At 38.0% G+C, this 22,114-nt stretch overlaps 1 protein-coding gene across 1 annotated transcript in view; it reads left to right on the top strand.

Annotated features, from left to right (window-relative positions):
• Positions 1 to 21,626, top strand: part of RAB3GAP1 (RAB3 GTPase activating protein catalytic subunit 1) — an 87,685-nt gene extending 66,059 nt beyond the window's left edge. The window contains exons 17-24 of the mRNA XM_016206254.2: positions 64 to 435; positions 7,108 to 7,245; positions 11,181 to 11,408; positions 14,539 to 14,635; positions 14,733 to 14,836; positions 14,970 to 15,085; positions 16,711 to 16,813; positions 19,993 to 21,626. Coding sequence (XP_016061740.2) covers positions 64 to 435; positions 7,108 to 7,245; positions 11,181 to 11,408; positions 14,539 to 14,635; positions 14,733 to 14,836; positions 14,970 to 15,085; positions 16,711 to 16,813; positions 19,993 to 20,229 — 1,395 coding nt within the window. The 3' untranslated portion in view covers positions 20,230 to 21,626. The remainder of the gene's footprint in view (positions 1 to 63; positions 436 to 7,107; positions 7,246 to 11,180; positions 11,409 to 14,538; positions 14,636 to 14,732; positions 14,837 to 14,969; positions 15,086 to 16,710; positions 16,814 to 19,992) is intronic.
• Positions 21,627 to 22,114: the final 488 nt, after the last annotated feature.

The raw sequence follows: 22,114 nt of genomic DNA, 5'->3' as shown, positions 1-22,114 counted from the left end.
GCCGTGGATAGATTTTTACTTTACTGTAACTAATTCAAATATGTATATTTCTGTTTTCTTAAGATGTTAAATTGTTGTATTGAAAGAAAGAAGGCACGTGATGAGAAGAGAAAGACAAGTACTTCAGATACTGTGACTAATACATACCCAGGGGATGCTGGAAAACCTGGAGACCAACTGGGGCCAGATAATGTGAAAGACACAGATAAGGAGAAGACAGAGGTGGGGAAGTCTTGGGATTCGTGGAGTGATAGTGAAGAAGAATTTTTTGAATGCATCAGTGATACTGAAGAACTTAAGGGAAATGGACAAGAGAGTGGCAAGAGAGGAGGACTTAAGGAGATGGCAAATTTAAAGCCAGAAGGACGACTCTACCAGCACGGGAAACTTACACTGCTGCGGAATGGAGAGCCCCTCTATATCCCAGTAACCCAGGTAGGGCATAGACTTAAAGTCGTACTTTTAAAAAATTTGTTGTTTATATAACTTCATCCTATGGAGATGATTGCTTTGGATAGGAGCAGTTCTTTAAACAGTCTATGTTCAGAAATCCAAGATATGAAATCTAAATAAACTATTGAGGCTTTTAGGTCTGCCATTTCTCAAATTGAGAAATGTTTTGAAGTTTAAGTAGATAGTAGCTCATTATGTATAAAGTGATCTATTATTTCGTGTGTTGTTTTTTTTTAATTTTATTATTGTTTAAAATATTACAGATGTCCCTTTTTCTCCCCAATGACCCATTCCACCCCATTCCTTCCCCCTCCCCAGTCCCTGTCCCCACCATTGTCCATGTCCTTGGGTTGTGTATATATGCACATAAATTCTTTGGTTACTCTCTCCCCCTCCACCCACCCGCCTTCCTCCATCCCTCTGACATTCATCAGTCTCATCTATGCTTCCATGTCATTGAATCTATTCTGTTCATCAGTTTATTAAGTTCTTTAGATTTCACGTATAAGCGAGATCATGTGATACTTGTCTTTCACTGCCTGGCTTATTTCACTCAGCATAATATTCTCCAGGTCCATCCACACTGTCCCAAAGGGTACGAGGTTCTTCTTCTTTACAGCTGCATAGTATTCCATGGTGTAAATGTCCCACAGCTTTTTTATCCACTCATCTACTGATGGGCACTTGGGCTGTTTCCAGATCTTAGCTATTGTAAACTGTGCTGCTATGAACATCGAGGTACATATGTCCTTTCTGATGAATGTTTCATGTTTGGGATACATTCCTAGGAGTGGAATCACTGGGTCAAACGGCAGCTCCATTTTTAATTTTTTGAGGAAGCTCCATACTGTTTTCCATAGTGGCTGCACCAGTCTGCATTCCCACCAGCAGTGTACTAGGGTTCCCCTTTCTCCACCCCCTCGCCAGCACATGTTGTTTGTTGATTTGTTGATTTATTATTTCTTAAACTGAGTGGTGAGTACTTGGGTGTTTAAAAAAAAAATCCAAAAATATGGAGGGGAAAGAAAAGTAAAAATCCTTTAATTATATGATTAGTTTTTGTTAGTTCAAAAATGTAGTTTGAGGCCATTTTACACCATTATGAATTGTACAGCAACAACTCAACACCTGAGGAAGAATAATAGTTTTTGTTGGGTCATAGCAAACTAGATAGTAAGGTTCTTATGCTCCTGGTACTTATACTCATATTTTATTTAATTTTTATAAGTAATTGACACACCCAGTCATATAAATTTTTGCCAATATGACAGGCAAAACTAGTATCTCTGTTTTAGATTGTATTTCCCTGGTTTTTGATGAACCTAAGCATCTTTAATATGCTGTTAGCCACCCTTTCCTCTGGCTTGCCTATCATTTTTCTTTAAGTTAGTCTTGTTTTTTGGTGTGTGTTTTTTTGCTGTTGTTAGTCCTCACCATTAATTTTAGTTTCTAAAGAGAGTGGAAAGGAGTGGGGGAGAAGAGAGCGAGAGCAAGAAACATCGATGTGAGAGAAACACATCAATTCGTTCCCTCCCATAAGCACCCTGAACCAGGGCCAGGAATTGAACCGGCAACTCTTCTGTATGCAGGCCGATGCTCTAACCACTGTGACACATGGGCCAGGGCACTGTTTTGTTCTTATTGGTTTATGAGTCCTTCATAGTTTAAATATAAATCCTATTATATTTATTGTATATGTTTTCTCCTAGTCATTTGAAAATGTATATTTATTTACTTACTGAGTTATAAATTAATAAAGTATATAAATCTTAAGTATATAGATTGGTGAGTTATTTCATATTTAAAAACCCATGTAACTACCACCTAGATCAAAATATAGAAAATTCCCGTTCTGCTAGAACAGTACTGATTGATAGAACTTTCTATGAAGATGAAAGTTTACATTTTCTGCTGTCCAATACTATAGCCATTATCCATATATGGCTTTTGAGTGCTTGAAATGTGGCTAATGCAACTGAGGAACTGAATTTATTTTATTTTATTTAAATTTTAATAGCAAGATATATTGGATAGCATAGCCCAGCACTCCTCTTCAGGGAACTGTTTTTCTAACTTTCATCACTATAGGTTAGTTTTTGAGCCTCATAAATAGAATCACACTTTGCTTATCACTCTTTCATATATAAATGGAATCATACATTGTGTACTTCTGTGTTGAGCTTTTTTTATTTAACTACCGTCTGTGAGATTCATCCATGTTGTTGCACTGTGCGCGTGTTTATTACTTTGTAGTATTCTATGAATATGCAATAATTTGCTCATCCATTCACCTATTGATGGAATTTGACTTGTTTACAGTTTGAGCTATTATAAATAAGTGAATATTCTCATATAGTGACAATAGACACTTTCAGAGATATTCCTAAGAGTAAAATTGTTGTATTATATGGTAGAAATATGTTTTAGCTTTAGTAGATACCACTGTTTTCCATAGTGGCTGCACCAGTCTGCATTTCCACCAGCAGTGTAGGGTGCCCTTTTCTCCACATCCTCGCCAGCACTTGTTTGTTGATTTATTGATGATAGGCATTCTGACAGGTACGAAGTGATTCCTCATTGTAGTTTTAATTTGCATCCCTCTGATGATTAGTGACATTGAACATTTTTTCATATTTCTCTTGGCCATCTGTATGTCCTTTTTGGAGAAGTGTCTATTCAGGTCCTTTGCCCATTTTTTAATTGGGTTGTATGTCTTCCTGGTGTTGAGTTGTATGAGTCCTTTGTATATTTTGAAAATTAACCCCTTATCAGATGTATCATGGCAAATATGTTCTCCCATAAGTGGTCTCCTTTCTGTTAACTTGATTATCCATGCTTATATTGTTTCTTTGCCAAGTATCTATCATTTAAGGGATTAGATGTTTTGTTTGACAGGCCTTATGCTTTTTGCTTTATTCTTTTAAAAGTAGCTTATATTTTAGGTATTTTATCGCTAAATTTTAGTATTAGGACAGAATCTTCTAATGCTAAAAACAAAATGTATTTTTTTCTTATTTTATTATGAAGCATGCAGTTGGTATTGAGGTCTTGTGGTATAGACCTGGGTTTTGGGATCTGATAGAACTAGATTTATATCCTGGCACCACCGCTTATTAACAGTATTGCTAGCAAAAGCTATGTTTTCTCTCTGAGCCTCTTTTCCTCTCTTAAAAAAATAGGTTACTTTGTAGTTTCTAGAATTTTATGTAACTGCAGTTTGGTTTTTTATTTTTGGTGTGGTAATTTTTTAGCACAATTATTTTATGATTCACACATAATGTTCAGTGTGTATCAGTAATCATTTATTGTTATTGCTTAGTAATGTTCCATTGTATGGATATATCACAGATCATTTATCCTTTCGTTTTTTGGTGGATGTTCCAAAAAATGGGCATAAGAAAACTTTTGGGAATGATGGATATATTCATTATCTTGATTGTTTCATGGGTGTATATTTAGCAAACTCTTTAAATTATTGTATGTTGAGCCCTGGCCAGTGTGGCTTAGCTGGTTGGAGTGTCATCCTGTACTCCTAAACGTTGCAGAGTTGATTCCTGGTCAGGGCACATGCCTAGGTTGCAAGTTCAATCCCAGTCAGGGTGTGTAGGAGTGCATGTGGGAGGCAACTGTTTGATGTTTCTCTCTCACATCAATGTTTCTCTCTCTTTCTCCCCCCCCTTCCTCTCTCTCTAAAATCAATAGAAACATATCCTCAGGTGAAGATTAAAAAATAGATAAATTATTATATGTTGGTTATAGTTCAAAAAAGCTGTTTAAAAAGTTAAATTGTCATATGGTGAATGATTGACAAGAAGAAGAAAATGAAGTATTTCTATCTTGTTCTAATGTATCTCCAGTTTTAAAACCTTACCTACTTGTTTAATAAAACAATATTAAATACTTTAAAAGCCACTACTGGTGTATATTACTCTGGGTTGTTCAGGATTAAATCACATATCATATTTAAAAGCATTTGTCAGGTAAATGTTCAACAAAGTTAATTTTTCATATTCTTTCTCTTTCTAAGTTTTAATTAACAGCACTCCCTATTTCTAATGATCTAGTTGCAGATTGTCTTTGTTTGATTGGGTTAATAAAGAGCCCAAAAAGGTGGTCCTGGAAGTTCAAGTTTTATTTTTTTTCAAAAGGCTATACTTCTCTCATTTGTTTCAGATGCTTCAGTTTCCACATTTGAATTCATAATCTAAATCTGAAATAATTTAAACCTATTATTCTCTCAACATGTATCCTTTGTATTATGAAATTAATTTTTGTATCTTACCTTTAGGAAATCAGAGCAAGATTTAGTCCATTTTACTTTCTTACCTTAAAGTTAATCATACTTAAATTATAACCATTATATATGTGCTCATATAAAATGGTTGGAATTCAAAAGGATCCCAGTTAAAACCAGTATAATTTCAAACTTTAGAAGTTACCTTAAAATGTCCCATTAGTCAGTTGCCCACTTCACACACACAATTATATAGGTCCTTGCTTCATAAGAATTCAGACACACTCCCATAGTCCTTATATGTAGACTAAGTCAACCTAAAATGTATGGCTAGGAAAGGCTTAAAGAGTTTGTCCAATACTCTAGAGCCAGGGCTAGCTATGAGAGATATCTGTGGAGAATCTGTCAGAGCAGGAGTCCTTAGCTAGTGGATTGGAACAAACCAGTAGTTCTCAAAGTCAACATCAGACAGATGTCTTAAGTTTGCTGCTTGGTAGTTTTTCCACTTGATGATCTTGGGCAAGACATTTTATCTCTGCACTTCAGTTTCATCACTTGTAAAACTCCCTGACCACCTCTCAGTGATCATGAGATCATGTATATGAGAAAGCTTCGGGCATATTCAGAAGATGTATATATGAAAATGTATGGTCCTGCCCCTTGGCATGGCTCAGCGGTTGAGCATCAACCTATGATCCAGCACATGCCGGGATTGGCATCTATTAAGCATGTGCCAGGATTTCTTCTTCGCAACAGTGAGTCACAGAATGCTTCAGTGATTGTCCAAGGTCATAGAGCTGGATTCATACACAAGCATGTTGCTTCTAGAGCCCAGACTCTTAACCATACTGTCAACCCTCAGTATCAATGTGAGACTTTAAAAGTGATGCATTATTCATTGTAGAGAAAACAAAAACTTATAATTTTATAATCCAGAGATAATCACTGTTAGAGCAGCTCCCTCCTGTTTTTTCTGTATCAAACCATTTCCCTGTTACTGTATGTTCAGATTCTTTCCACTTTTACACTATTATCAGTACTGCTGCAGTGATATTGGAAGTGGAATTATTGGATCAGAGGATATGGTCATAAGTGCTTGCCATGTATTGATTGCCAGATTGTTGTCTGGAAAGGCATATATATTATATTATTTTCCACAGTGTTTGAAAGTACCCCATTTAGGTTTGTTTAAAAAATTAGGATGGTAGAAGAAAAAACTTACTTTTGTTTGTTGCTCTGTGTTTTGAATGTCATAGCTTTACTGTGCTCCTACTTTATTTCTGACAAGTAGCTGTGAAAATTACTTATCTTCAAGGCAGTAGTTCTCAAGTGGGAAGTGATTTTGCCCCCAGGCACATTTGGCAATGTCTGGAAACATTTTTTATTGTCAAGAGGTGTAGTGGTCCTATGGGCATCTAGTAGATAGAGGCCAGAGATGCTGCTAAACACCCTACAATGGCATAGGAGAGACCCCATAACTAAGAATTATGCAGTCTAACATGTCAGTAGTACCAACGTTAAGAAACACTGGTTTATAGTAAGCTCCTGAAATCTAGAAGAAATCTATTGACAGCTGCTCTGAAAACTTCTTCATCTTACCCCATTATCTAAGAAAAGAAAAGTTTAGGTTTTTTCTGGCTTTATCAGCAAAACAGGCGAGGTTTATTTTGTTGGTTTCTGGATTGTTAAGTTCTTCATATTTCACATATAAAATCTAACGGAATCAGTTTTCAGAGAACTTTCCTAAAGCCCTTTGAAAGTTTTGAAATGTTTTTGTCACTCTTTTAATGATTCGACAGTGTATCCTTTAGATTTGCTTTAGCTGCTTTTTTTATTTGGGGTTACCTCTAAAATATATACTGTCTCTGGTTCCCAAAACAAAAAACCCACAACTTCTTATGGGAATTAGTAATTAGAATGTCTTTTGAACCTATATTCAAAGCAACTCCTCCAAAATAAAACTTAGTTATTTGGGGACTTTTAGTTGGGGTTCAATTCATTTGCCTTTAATTTTCATATATATCAATTTTCTTCTCTTATTAGCTATAATAAAAACCTTATTGCAATTAGTATAACATATATGAAAAAATCATTAGGACTTTATTTCTGTGTCATTAATAAGCAGGAAATGTTCACTGCTCCCAAATTTCTCCACCTTTGAGCCATTAGTCTTCACCAAGGGGAACGTGATAATCTTATCTGCTGGGGTTAGGGGAGATGCTGAATATCATATTTATTCTTACTAATTTGTTACGTTTCTATGTAGTTTCCAAAAAACCTGTGAATTTCTCTGAATTCTTTTAAAATACATATCTTGGAACTGCTAGAGCTAAAATAATTGTTGTCTTTATTCTATTTTTATAGTTTTTCTTTGTCTACACAAAGGCTGTTGGTGAGCTTTGTCCTTTTGTGCTTCACAGGAACCAGCACCTATGACAGAAGATCTGCTGGAAGAGCAGTCGGAGGTTCTAGCTAAATTGGGTACATCAGCAGAAGGGGCTCACCTCAGGGCACGCATGCAGAGCGCCTGTCTGCTTTCAGATATGGAATCTTTCAAGGTGGGTCACACTGTCAGAGCTCAGGATTCTATTGTGAGTTATTCTGGGACAAAGCTGTGAAAGTCACTCAGTAAAGTGGTAGGAACACCTGAATGTCTTTTTTATTAAATGTTTTAATTTCATTAGTAGTTAATAACACCCCACTTCTATCCCCTAAAGGTTGTATTGAGAGTTGATTCTTAAGTTTAAAAAAAGAAGAGAAGAATCTTTGAATAATAGTTGAAAGTTGAAACTTGAATAATTTTTATATGTGCACTGGGCTGTCTTCCTCCTTTGTGTGTGTTCAGCCAGTATCATGCAAGGCTTTTAGGAAACCCTTAGGATTTAACATGGATTCCTTGTCCAACCAACCTTTGATATCCTACTGTGGGACTTGCACTGTGATTAGATAAGTAAGAAATACAATGTTTACCCTCAGTTACAGTCTACTGAGGTAGTGGGAAGACAGTGTGTAAGTAATTATGTGATGAGTTCTCTTATGAAGCCAGGTCTAAAAGGTGACTGGCTCTACTGAGTGGGTCATGGAAGGTTTCTCAGATGAGCCACCAGTTAGGGTGAGTAGGCATTTGCTACCTAGAGAAGACTGTTTTAGGGTTAAATATAGGCCTATATCTAGACTGTAGAGAATTCAGGGAATGGTGACATTTGGGTTATTAGCTAAAAAACCCAGGGATGAAAAACAGTCTTTTATTATTATTATTACTTATTTTTGAATTCTGGCAAATCTATGTTTTTTGTTTAAAAAAAAAAAAACAAGTTGTAGCCCATAAGGCAACAAGGCTTCCCTTTCTACTGCTGACCCTCTGAACTGTCTCTCCCTGGCCCAGACTTTCTTCCTTACCCTGCTGCTACCCTGATGGCCTCCAAATCACAAATTGCATATCCCTACCAGGTCTTGCTTCTGTGCTTTGTCGGCCAGCCTGAGTTTTGAGTTTTTACAACATAAACACCCCCATGAGAACCCATGCCACTTTCATCTTCACTGCTAGCAGATTTGTGACAACAAAAGGGAGCCTGTCTATTCCCTGACTATTTCTCCCATATTTACTAAAAGAAAAAATCTTTAATAAACCTCTTAACAGCAGCATGTTTTCCTTAGAGACTAAAAAGATAAACAAAATCTGTGAGTTATTTTCTGCTGTGAAATACGAAAGAGAGATGTATTGTTTTAAAACAAATAGCCATGGGGATGGGGGAGTGGGTGGGGAGAGATTAATCAAAGAACTTATATGCTTATAGTCATAACCCATGGACACAGACATTGGTATGGGGAAGGCCTGGGGGTGGGGTGGATGCGGGGTGGAGGGGATCAATGGGGGAAAATAGGGGACATCAGTAATACTTTCAACAATAAAGGTAAATTTTTGAAAAAAAGTTAATACAGTGAATAAAGACCAGTCAGTTGGGTCCTGCCCGGTGTGGCTCAGTTGGTTGGGCATCATCCTGTACACCAAAAGGTTGCAGGTTCGATTCTGGTCTGGGCACATACCCAGGTTGCGGATTAAATCCCCGGTCATGGCACATACAGGAGGCAACCTAGTGATGTTTCTTACATTGATGTTTCTCTCTCTCTCTCTCCCTTCCTCTCTCGGAAAAATAAAATAGAGAGAAGGCAGTTGGCTCTCAGGGTATGTGTTTAAAAGGTAGATAAGGGAATTGGCTTAGGAGGTGTGTGCACAGTAGGAAGTACTAGCCTGCCCAGCAGCTGGGGTTTTTTGGTTTTGTTTTTGTTTCTTTTAATCCTCACCCAAGGATATGCCCTTACTGATTTTTTTTTAGAGAGAGAGAAACATCCATTAGCTGCCTCCCATACCTGCCCTGACAGCGGGGGGGGGGGGGGGGGGGGGGGGGGGGGCAGGCGGGGTGAAACCCTCAACCTAGGTATGTGCCCTGACCGGGAGTCAAACCCACAACCTTTTGGTGTATGGGATGATGCTCCACAACTGAGCCTTCTGGCCAGGGAACCGGCAGCTGTTTTTTATCTGACCTCTATCTGCCTTTGTATTCATCTATACAGTGTCCTTGCAGAGGCAGGTACAGAATGAAATTCCAAATTGGAACTGTAAAAGTTTTTCCCCATAGAAACTATTGGCCCCTGATGGTAAGGTCCTATATAATTCCTTTAACACTGCACTTCAGCAAAATGAGAGTTCATTAGACTCTTTTAGATTAACCTGGGCTCCTCCAAATCTCTTAATCATAAAATAGACAGTATTTCAGATAGCCTTTTTACACATCTGTCCCTATGTAGGAATCAGGTAATACACTTAAGGAAATATGTAGTCACTCTAAAGTAGATATGGTTGCCTCTCCTTTTTGTGTAGGGATGACTTGCTTTAGTGGCCTTTGGGAGAGTCCCCAGAGCTTTGGATGAATGCTGATATGTACCTGAGGTGCCTAAACCTTACAGTTCCAGAAGGACAGTGTCTATTCTTAAGCACGCTCGTGGAGTATGTACCTGGAACAGAAGAACAAAGATGAGCCATAGCTGAAGTGAGCCTTGACCTTTTCCTGGTAGCTGTTTGTTTAGCCTGGTATAGTAAGGACAGCCAGAAGGAAGAATTCTGGTGTGAACTGTCTTTCTTTAACACATTCTGTGGTACAGGAGTTCAGTATTATTTTCTTTTAAGTTCTCTCTCTTCACTCGAGGCCTATTTCTAGGTTCCTAAGATGTTCTCGTGTGGGTATGGCATTGCCTGGTTAATATCCAGATCTTTGTGTATGAATCCTGAAGCATGCAGTAATCATGCTTCATAGCAGTGCTTTGTTGCAGTTCATAGCAGTGCTTTGTTGCCACGGTGCCATAGCCTTTAGGAGTTCTGTTGACTGTCAGTTAAGGACCCACCTCTGATTCCTCATCCCCTCAGGGGATTTCCTAAATTGGTGGGGATGGTTAAGCTGGTAGCCAGTGACCTCAGGGAGGAGGAATTGACAGTTTTGCTCTTTGCTTTAAGACTAGCCATTCCCTTTGTGTTTGTTTGCATTTTGGTCTGGGGTTAATTTAATTAAAGAGAAAGAAAATGGCTTTCCACTTAGCCCTTCTTTGTTAATACTTAAATCACAATTATTTCAGGCAACTAAATAGAGTACTTATATCAGGAAGAGTATGTGTGGTAGAAAATACAACCAAAAGACATGTGTTTAATGTGTGTACACATATCCTGTGGGTATTAGGGGGTGATACATATGCCCATCCTTCATGCTGTGTTGACACATTACTGGACACTTGCAAAGAAGAACTCTGTGCCTTACCACTGACACTGTGAAGCTCTGCCTTTATTCCAGGCTTGAATGTAGAATTGCTTAATGCACCATTGTAAATTCTATAGAATTATCCTCTGAATAAAAATTTAATTAGTTAGATTTCAGAAACCTGAAAAACAATAGTTTGAATTTCAGTTCCTTAACGGCACAAAAGCAATTTATGTGATGGTAATTTGTTACATACAGCACAAGAATCCAATGGCTAAAGAGAACATTTTTGAGGTTAACTGATATTTACTGCAGTACCAGTATTGATTTATGGAGGGAAAAACGAGCAGAACTTTTCCATTATGGTGTTATTATTCTGATCATGTTGTGTATCATTTAATTTACTTGACTTGCACTTATTTGATACTATTCTAAGTTTTGAATAGTATACTATAATTTTAAACTATGTAATTTATAATCTGTTTAAGAGTACTATTTTCACTTTACATTGTATTTTTATTTCCAAATTCGTCAAATGGAAGTGTTTTCTTTTTCTGTTAAAATATAGATGGAAAAAACAAAGTTTTTCTGGTACTTTAAGATGACACCCAAACTCATGTCACAAATTAGATTTTGTAAAGATTAGATGGGCATTTTGTGAAAGGGAAAGTATGATTTTGCAAACAGGTTTATCGGTAACTTGATTTTTATTTGATTCTGCTGACATTTTTGCCTTGTTTTAGGCAGCTAATCCAGGTTGTTGCCTGGAAGACTTTGTGAGGTGGTACTCACCCCGGGATTACATTGAAGAGGAAGTGACTGATGAAAAGGGAAATGTGGTTCTGAAAGGAGAACTGAGTGCTCGAATGAAGATTCCAAGCAACATGTGGGTGGAAGCCTGGGAAACAGCTAAGCCAGTTCCTGCTAGAAGGCAAAGGCGACTCTTCGATGATACACGGGAAGCCGAAAAGGTAACTGAGGTTTGGGTATCTAATACTAAAATGGTAATTATTGTTCTGGCGTTTTAAAAACACTCTCTCATGGACATGAGAGCTTTGGACACACTTGAGAAGTAAGGTGTTGAAATTTAATGAACCTTTCATATATCTACTATTTACATTTAAGATTTTAGAACTAGTTGCAGATAGGCCCAAAAAGAAGGCATGCATATTTATATAGAATGCTTAGCATTGGACTGTCTCGTCTCAAGGCAAAAGCCTTAAAAATAGGCATGTTCTTTCACCTAGCAATTCTACTACCAAGAAATTTATTAAGGAAATAATGAGAAATATGTAAAGATCAGTGTACAAAAATGTTCAACTAAAGTTTTTACAGTGAAAAAGTGGATACAACAAAAGTTAGCAAAAATAAGCTTGTTTCAATAAATTATGGTATGATCATTTAGTGGACTGCTTTGCAGCTACTAAAAAATATTTGGAGTTCTGGTGAATAGTGGTAGCCGCCTGATATCACATTGCCCCACACACCATCCTACCCACCCACCTCACAAATAATCCCATGCACTTAATAAGTAAATCCATGCCTTAAGCATTACTAGGAAATAGAGATTACAGTGGCTTTCAAAGTGGAGAAAAAATACAAACTCCAATGGAGTGATTTCCCATTGCTGCAAGCCTTTGAGTGTAGGAGAGAGAGACTGAGTTTAAGAAGAGCTGAGGGATACAGAAGACAGATGGAGCACAGAGTCACCCCAGGAAGAGAGAGCGTAACACTGCATGCCAAATACTCGGTACAGGTAGAGCTTGGTAGTTCACAGCACTGGCCACAGGGAAGGGGCTTTAAAGTAAGCCGGACTAGAAGTGATTACTCAGACACTGCCTTGGCAAGAACCAGATATATAGAGAAGGATTGATGGCGCTTAGAGATAAAGCAGTGATGGGAAAGAAGGAAATAAGAGGGAAATTAAGGATCTTGCTGAAGTGAAAGAGAAATAAGACTTATCAACCTCCCTCCTCCTCAGCCATCTGTTAAAGGAACTGCAGAAAAGGGCACTTGCAAATTGTGACGTGAGTAGGAACAAAGAGCAGATCACATCCATACAAATCTATAAAAACAAAATGCAGTTGGATTGTTTTAGCTAATGAAAACATTTCCCAGAAAATCAGCTATGAAGCTGAAAATTGTTAACGTAACACTTCATGCTGAGTCAGATATCTTTAAACGAGCATGGGGGACTTGAAAAATCATTTTTAATCACAAATACTAAAACTAAGAGCAAAAATGGACCCAAAAACCCTGCAAAGAAATGAAACCACAGCTGGTTTAACTCAGGATAGAAATAGAAGAAACATACGCATATCAAAAATAAACACTAAATGACAAGGGGCCCAGGGAAGAATAGATTCCTTTTTAAATTTAATAACAGGCATCAAGGAAAAGCAGCAAAACAGCCAAGAGAATGAAAATGAGATAAAGGACTAAAAAACAGGTTGGAGAGAAAGTAATAGAAATGGAAGATAGGAAAAGTAGGAATAATACTCATTTTGTCAGAGTCCTTGAGGAAGAAACATCAAAACACTAGTCCTGCCAGGTGGCTCAGTTGGTTGGAGCCTCATCCCATACCCCGAGAAGTTGTGGTTCAATTCCCAGTCGGGCACATACTGGAGACAGCAGGTCAGTGTCTCTCCCTCTCTCTCCCTTCCTCTCTCTCCATTTCTCCCCATTTCTCTCCACTTCTCTCCACTTCTCTCCCCTTCTCTCCCCTTCTCTCCCTTCCCCTCTCTCAAAATAAATCAATAACATATCCTCAGATGAGAATTTAAAAAAAAAATCGAAACACTAAAACAGAACTAATGTTTAAAATTGCAACCCAAGAAAATTAAAAAGAAAATGATATCACTTCTGCTAAGTAAAAGCCAATGATACCAAACCTAGATTTAATACCTTATCTAATTGCAGTTTTAACCTCTCCCAGAAACATAATCTACTACTCTGGAACTTTCTGGCCAAGCACCAGTAAGGTAATCTGTCACCCGGGCTCTCTCCATCCCCCATAGAAAGAAGAGTCAATCTTCATGATAAAAACTCTGTATTTTTGAAATCAGAAATATAAATTTCTATTTTGGAAAAAAACCAATAAATTAAAACAACCAAACCAAAAAAATTAGTGGAGGGTCAGTAGAAATGTTCAGAAACGTTAAGTGAGAAAAACAGGTCACAAAACAGTATTTTACATACTTCATTTATTTTTTTTAAAATATGTTTTTATTGATTTCAGAGAGAGGAAAGGAGAGGGAGAGACAGAAACACATCAATGATTAGTCATCCATCGGCCACCTCCTGCACGCCCCCTACTGGGGATCGAGTCCGCAACCTGGGCATGTGCTCCAAACAGCAATTGAACTGTGACCTCCTGGTTCATAGGTTGACACTCAACCACTGAGCCATGCTGGCCAGGTTACACACTTCATTTTATATGTTATGTGTTTTTGATGTCTTGAAAAATCCTGGAATGAAAATGCTCCACTGTTAACAATTTTTTCCCCATGTGGTATAATTTGTAGATTTTATTTTCTTTGTATTTTCCTAATTTGCATGCATTACATATGGAAGTGGGGGTGTGTGATGAGAATATTCACCCTTATTAAAGACAAGTACTTAGTTGTTTTCAGAAACATTATTCTTACCTTTGGGAGTAGTAGCTACTTACCCGGATGGGTATGGGTAGATACTGAGAGAAGAGAGCTCTTCTCTACTCTTGTTACAGTTTGTGAGTTCAATGGTCCAGAGCAGCGTTTTTCAGCCCATGTGTTGCAAGAATTTTTAAAGCATGAAGTACCTGCCTATTTAGTCAGGGGTACTGACCTCTTTTCCCTTAGATTGTCAAATAAAAAAATGACAGCAGCCTGTTCACACATCAGCTGTCTGGTGTGAACAATCAAAATCACACCTTTTTTTTCTTTTTTGTCAGGCAAAAAATATATTTTTTGGTGTGCCACAGAATTTTAGTAATGAGTTTATGAGTGCCATGAGACAAAAAGGGTTGAAAATTACTAGTCCGAGGACTTTTTCTTTCATAAATGGCTGCTTTATTCTTTGGCAACTGTATTGATCATTTATCTGCCTCTGTGCCGCCTCCAGGTGCTGCACTATCTGGCAGTACAGAAGCCTGCAGACCTTGCTCGGCACCTGTTACCTTGTGTAATTCATGCAGCTGTACTCAAGGTAAAGGAAGAAGGTAAATGTCTTGTTTGATTAGTAATTAGTTCATTTCTAAAATGAAAGTGTACTTTGTCTGACTTATTTAATGATGAATTTGATCTTTTTAAAAATAGAAAGTCTGGAGAACATTTCTTCTGTTAAGAAGATTATCAAGCAGATAATATCCCATTCCAGCAAAGTTCTGCACTTTCCCAACCCAGAAGACAAGAAACTAGAAGTAAGTTTGATGGAGTGTCAGGGTCTTGTCAATGCTCTCCTAGTTGGCAGTAATTATTTTCAGTGTACATTTTAAAAGGCTTTGCTCCTTTTTGCTGTTTTTCAATGTGTGCCTCCCCCTTTCCTGCTGTTAGGAAATCATCCATCAGGTTACTAGTGTGGAAGCCCTGATTGCTAGAGCCCGCTCACTGAAAGCCAAGTTTGGAACTGAGAAGTGTGAACAAGAGGAGGAAAAGGAAGATCTTGAGAGGTAATTGCAATTTGACTTGCTTATTTTTGTCTGCAGTAGGAAAAGCCACCACTCTCTTTAGAAAATTTTAATGGAATATTGAGATTCTTTGTGATGCTCCCATATTATTTGTAACAAGCATTGGCTAGAGACAGAGAAATAATTATCGTAGGATTTGACCTCTACTGTATTTCTGAGTACTTGCTAGGGGGTTCCATTACTTTCAGAAATGAGTCTACTAGGTCTCTCTCTAGCAGTGTCTTTGTTTGCTTCTGGAGGTGTGGTGCCTGCAGTTTCCTGAGGAGAAGCTATGTACGATTTGTTACTTGTGCCCCAGAGCTTTGCTTTCAGCTCTCACTGTTCCTTAACCACAGTCTGAGGTGTTCTGCAACTGTATTTCTGCTCAATATTCATTTCATTTTTTAAAAGATTTATGATAGCAAAGGTGCATATTACTATGCACCTTGGGAATATGTTTGGAAAGTGACCAGGTGGTCTCTTCAGGATGAGACAAATGACTGGGTCAGTCTCTTCCTCCTGAGACAGCACCATCACCCAGGGAGCCTTTCAATGTGAGCCCCTATTTTTGTCCATTGAAAGAACAGTGTTGTTTTAATATGTGATAGTTTCCAAATTAGCTACTTCAGTAGGTTGAATTTGTTACAACATTAACAGCTTCATTAGCCTTTCTACAAGGAATGGCATTATTTATGCTAAATAATTAATAGTATACGACAAGGCATTTGCTATAGCTTTTAACAAGTTTTTGTTTGAATTTTATATTTTTTATTAAGTGAAATTTTTCTCCCAGCCTTCTTTGCTCTTGAAAATGCCTCCCTTTTAAATGAGAAGGATAAGCTCTAATCACGCGAGTCGTTTCTAAACCAGCAGCATGAATTAATGAACAGGTGCTGCGCTTGGTGACTGGGCCTCCGCCTGCTAACTCCACTGTATGTATCTGTGATAGAACTGGAAGTGCAGTATTTCCAGCACAAAATGGCACAGTTTACAATCGCGACTTTGCCCAGCAAAACATATATTTTATGTACACGTGCGTGCACATGCGCGCACACACACACCTCAAAAGAACAAAAACAGCCCTGGCCGGGTGCCTCGGTTGGAGCGTCATCCCGTGTGTGGGTTTGATCACGGTCAGGGCACATACCCAGGTTGCAGGTTTGATCCCTGGACAGGGCATATATAGGAGGCAACTGATCGATGTTTCTCTCTCACATTGATATTTTTCTCTCTTTCTCTCCCTTCCTCTCAAAAATCAATTAAAAAAATATATATCCTCGGGTGAGGATTTAAAAAAAAAGAACAAAGACAAGAAATACGTGTCATTGCTTTGCTGTATAAATGAAACTTGGTTTTTGTTATCCAAAGAAATGGTTTTTGATCTCTTACTGAATATTTCTTCTTACACTTTGACAGACATGGGCTTTTCACAAATTTTATGAAAACAGTTGAAGGCAGTAAGATTGTCATTTGAGTCCATTTTAATTCCAAATGTCAATTTATCTGTTATAAAATTTCCATTCCAGCCACGGTAGTTTAGCCAGTATCGATTTGAAGGTTTGTCCACAAAATTAATCTGGGAGGATTGATAGGAACTGAGCAGCTCTCCTTCTATTCTTTCCCCCCAGGTTTGTGAGCTGCCTTTTGGAGCAGCCTGAAGTGCTTGTCGTGGGCGCAGGGAGAGGACATGCCGGCAGAATCATTCACAAGCTGTTTGTGAACGCGCAGCGGGTACGTGAGGCTCCTTGCTGACGGCAGCATGAGTCCTCGGACCTCTGCTCAGCAGGGGGCTGTTCAGTTCCCACACATGGCTGCTCATGCAGCTGCTAGCCTAGTGTGAGTCTGGTTATTGGGTTCAGACAGTGAAGACACAGTGACTCTCAACAGTGACTTCTGAGGTTTTCAAATCCATTTGTTTCTTATGTGTTTAAGTAAAATGATGAGTATATTTTCTGAACTAAATTTCAGAAGTGAGAAGAGTCTGAAATCCATTGTTGCAGAATCTGATAGGGACTCACTTAACAGTGGCCAGTGCTATGCTGTAGAAAAATGTTTACTATCAAATTAGAACAGAGTTCAGTTTTACCATTTAAACCGCATGTGCAGCAAATGGTTTCATACTTTAGCTTATGAAGTTAGATCTGACTTTTTATAATGGTGACAAGATCTAACTTTAGAGGTTTCCTAGGAAGGCAGAGCAAGATTTCAGATTTTTAAGACTGGAAATTTGGTCTTCAACAGGGGAAGAAGCCTAGTTATCTTTATCATTACTTCTGTTTTGAAGGTAAAGGTTTAAAAATTATATAATATCTCTGACATTGTAAAGCTGTTAACATTTGGGTTTTTATGAAGATTATGCTCGTTACCCTGGGTGCTGCTTCTCTACCTCACGGTGGTCCACGTCCTGGCTCATTAGTATTGAAGGTTCTGTTAAAAATACAACCAAGTACACTAAATCCAGGGTTCCCTTACCTGACATTGTGGTGATACCGGAATGACCCAGTTTTGAGGGTGTAATTCTCAGAGTCAAATAAGAAAAAGACTTTTAATGGGTTTCACCTGGAGTAAAAACGTCATCTCCTTTAAGTTGACCTGGAATGCATCTATTTAATGTATCAAAATCATAGCCAAGTATATGGATCTGAATCTTTAGGAAGAACTAAACTCTGAATTATTTAGGGGGGTAGCTCTTTAAATTTAAAAATTTCAAGTTAAAAACTAAGTATTTTACTTCCTTATAAATTAGAGTTCTAAGAAGCAGTAGATAATTACTTTGATTTATTTTGTTTTTGTCTCTGGCATGAAACCAAGAACCGAATTTGTTTTCACATCCTACAGTATTTCCGTCTTCTGCTTACTCTCCAGAAGCTTAAAGCACATTTCCTTGTCATCACCAATATGAATTTTCCTCATACTGCAAAAACTCTTTCCTCAGTTTTTAAAATTCGTGTGTTAAGAGGATTTAAAATCTAAAGTATTTATATATTAAATGCTGAGAGTGTTACTTGTTTTGAATAGTTAAGCAAAATTATTTTCCCCAAAGTAGAAATAGCCTTTTCCCCCCAGACTGTAAGTAAAGGCCCACTGTAAAAATTTGAGCATACAGAAAATGATAAAGAAATCATTAATCACATTAAAACTTAATCTCACTACCCACTGATGATTACTGTCAGCATTTAACATGTAGTGTATACAAATATATGTATATTTTACAAAAATAGGAATATATAATTTACTTGGTTACTCTTGTTGTCCACTCAATATAATTATCTTTCTACACCAGTAAATACAGGTGTGCATCATCTTTTTGGTGGCCTCATCGTATAGCCAATCTGAAATTATACATTCATCACACATTATGTAATTTTTAAAGATTTCAAACTTCTACACCTTGTGGGGAATGTTTTTAGGAACTCGGTAGACTAATCCATATAACAGGCACTTGGTTGGTACATTTTTAAAGTCAGTCCTTAAATGCCTGGCTAACTTAAACCATTCAAGTTTATTCATGTAACTTTTCATAACTAACGTTGTGTATCAGTTTTACTAATGTAAGCATACAGTAATTTTACATATGTAGAACTTTTTCTTAAAATCATACATTTTAATTGACTTACATGTTTCAGTGGTATATACGTATTTAAATGGAATTCAGCAAATAAACCACTGATTGGATTTTGCTTCAGTCTTGCTAAGTGGAATAACTCTGAAACACCCATTCTTAAGTCCATTGGATTACCTATTTTTCAGGCCATAAGTAGTCTTTTTTAGCATCTTAATTTTTCAGTAAAAGCTAGATTTTCATTAAGTCATTTCCCCATTAAATGGCACTCTTTTCACCACCTGCTGAGCCATCAGAATCTTGAGTAGAGGGTAGTTCTGCTCAATTTGATGACTAAGTGTGCTGTATGTGGTGTGTGTCTGTCTTGATAATTCTTTTGATAGAATCATGTTCCTTAATGTAGTGCATGCTATCTGAAATAATCTTGAAATTCCTTGTCTGGTTCTTTTTAAAACCATCTTGCTTGTTTCCCTTTCATCACTGTTTCTTTTCTCGCCCTTTCTCAAGCTGACTGAATCTTCTGATGAGGTAACAAAACAGCCTTTGTCCCTCATAGTTTCTTGTTCCTTCCCTTCCCTCTGACTTCGTAAGGTCATTAAGACTAACCACCTCTTCACAGTTTGGATTTGACATACTGGATTCTTGCTGATGTTTACATAACATAATTTCATATTTCCATTGCCAAAACAACTATTTTTGTTCCAAATCAATGGTATTCTGAAAGAAATATAGTGATCAGAGAAATTAAACAAATATAGTGATCAGAGTTAAAATAAAGACTCTAACTGGATATATATTTTGTGCAGTTTTGAGGAAAAAATAGATGCCTTTGATGTGGAGAACTTCTTTTTGTGGCCATTGCTGCATCACATAGACCTCACTACTACCTCACATTAGCTGCCCAGCAAACAAAACCAATGTCCCCAGTTTTCATACAGCCAATGAGCTTTAAAAAGAATTGGAAACCGGGATAAAAACCATCTTTCTATACTCTGGAGAGAACCAGCTCCTACTGGACTAAGGACAACAGACTCGGTCTTGGGTCGTTGCTAAAAGAAACATAGAAACCAGCACATTTTCCCTCTTCGTTGGATGTCTGAATGTGGCCCCACTTCTCAGAGCAGTTTGTCTGGCAGTCATTACCCGTCTCTCTCTCTCACCAGTCTATTTGTAATCTCTGCCTGCTCATGCAGTGTTCCAAGATCCTTGCATTTTCTGTGGTGTGTTCTTGAGTAATCACAACATAGTTGGCAGCATTACTGAATAACATGTTTACTCATCTGTCCTTCATAATGACCTAAGTTTAGCATCAACTTGCTCTTGAATGTAGCATTTGATTCTGTTCAAGGCTGCAGCCATGGCTCCACCAGAGGAGGAACCGAAGAGAATGGGCTCCCAGGAAGAGAGGCGGCAGAACTCAGTGTCGGACTTCCCCCCCGCTGCCGGCCAGGAGCTCATTCTGCGCACCACTGTGCCCCGCCCCGCCCCCTACTCCCGAGCCCTGCCCCAGCGCATGTACAGTGTTCTCACCAAGGAGGATTTCAGGCTGGCAGGTGCCTTTTCATCAGATACCTCCTTCTTCTAGTTCTTCTAGGGTCATTTGTGGCTTCAGAGACAGTGCTGACCCCTCCTATGGGAAGAGGTCGTGCTGGTCAGAACCCAGGAGGCCATGAAGAGGGCCTGTGTAGTTACAGGATCGGGCCTCATACTGGCATCTGAAAGACTTTCTGGTGCAAAACTTGGACTGTGTGGTAGCTTGTGGGTTCAGAGGTAATGGGCTTGAGCTGTTGAAAGATTTCTTCCCCAAAGAGATGGCCCTTGGGATGGGGGTGGGGACCAAAAAAAGCAGGAGCTCCCCTTACTGACTCTGGCAAGATTGTGTTCCTGTATTCTTTTCCATGACTACCCCTTGGGCTGCTGCCTTGCATTTGTAGTCTGAGTAAACACTCCTTCCTTTATTAGTATCAAGTATGCAAAATACAGTATCTGTTAACTCAGATTTCTGGATATTTTGGAGGTAGATTCTATTTCCAGAATCTGTGTTTTTAAAATACTAAATGGCATTCTGTTTATTCAGTCACCTTATTGTACTAATTAACTTTTGATGAGCATTTTGAATATTCTAGGAGAAAGCCTAGAGTTTCACGTAGCTTATGTGTTTTACCATGTAACTGTGACCAAAATGTATTCCTTCTGATAAAACTATATTAAATGTCGTTGCAAATTAGTTTGATATCTATCTTGTAAGGTTTGTTTCTCTTACTTGTTTGTTTGGAGTGCCATGTAAAAAGATAACCTGTCAATGTTCTCTCCTCTTGCTGTACAGTATGCATTCCCCTGTGTGGATACTATGTTTAATGAAGTATAATAAAAATATAGCCTTGGTACATAGAGATTATCATGCAGTTAGTATAATTTGGTATATGTGCTAATGTCATGAATAGATTGTTCCAGTGAACTATTTTCCTTTTGTATATTAGTTAAAATGAAAGTGATCGATGGGGCTGTGTAGTAGCACTGAGCAAAATACTTCCATTTATCTGATGGTCAAGATTTATTACGTCTATGTTGCTATATGACCTTTGTTCAATAATCTTAAATCTATTTTTAGGCCTGAAATTCCCACTTTAATCCAAAGTAAAAAATGGTTATAATGAAGCTTAGACCTTGCTGTGGCACTTTAAAGAATCAATAGATCTGTGTAAACTTGTTATTTTTGTAAAAAAAAAAAAAAGTTTGTGTGAACATGTTTGTGTCTGTGTGTGTGTGAAGTAGAGGAGGCCCTGGTTGAGTCCCTCCCAGCCCTTTCAGTGCTCTTCTCTGAGATGCTGACTTGGTTGCTTGTGCACCACGCAGATGCAGTGACGACTGACTTTGTCTGCTTTACAGTGAGGATGTTAATAACATTTTGCAGAGAGAGGCTGGACTTCTAAAAGGCATTGTGGATCTAATAAAAAGGAAAGTGTTGCTTTTTCTGCCTGATTTTCTCTTCTTCCTTCTGGTGTTTTATTCTTATTTCAGTTAGTTTTATACTACTATCTCAGGCCTTGCTAAATATTTGCAGCCTGCTGGGTCTTGCAAGGGGCCTTAAAAATGGAAATTACCCCATGTTACCTTTACTATAATTATGTGGTTATTTCACAGGTATTTTTAAGAACCTACTTCAAATCAGGTATTGTACTAGGCAATGAAAACAAAACAGAAACCACACTCGCTCCCTCTTTCAGTGACCTTCCCATCAGGTAGGGAAGGCTGATACTACGTTGCGGTCAAGTGGAGAGTACAGCCAGCCAGCTATGAATTGGAGTCCAGCGTGTATCATATAGATGTATTCATTCATCCACTGGCATGGAGAGTATTACGTGCAATAACAGTGATGCATATAAGGTGTGGTGGAAGAGGCTTCTCACTCACGCTTTTGGGATCAGGAGAATCTAGAGGTGATTTCTAGATTGAGACACAAGATGAGT

Source organism: Miniopterus natalensis, chromosome 8 (genome assembly GCF_054644295.1).
Source record: "Miniopterus natalensis isolate mMinNat1 chromosome 8, mMinNat1.hap1, whole genome shotgun sequence".
Lineage (NCBI taxonomy): Eukaryota > Metazoa > Chordata > Mammalia > Chiroptera > Miniopteridae > Miniopterus > Miniopterus natalensis.
The sequence above is the reverse complement of the archived record's forward strand: the minus strand, read 5'-3'. Positions and strand labels throughout refer to the sequence as shown.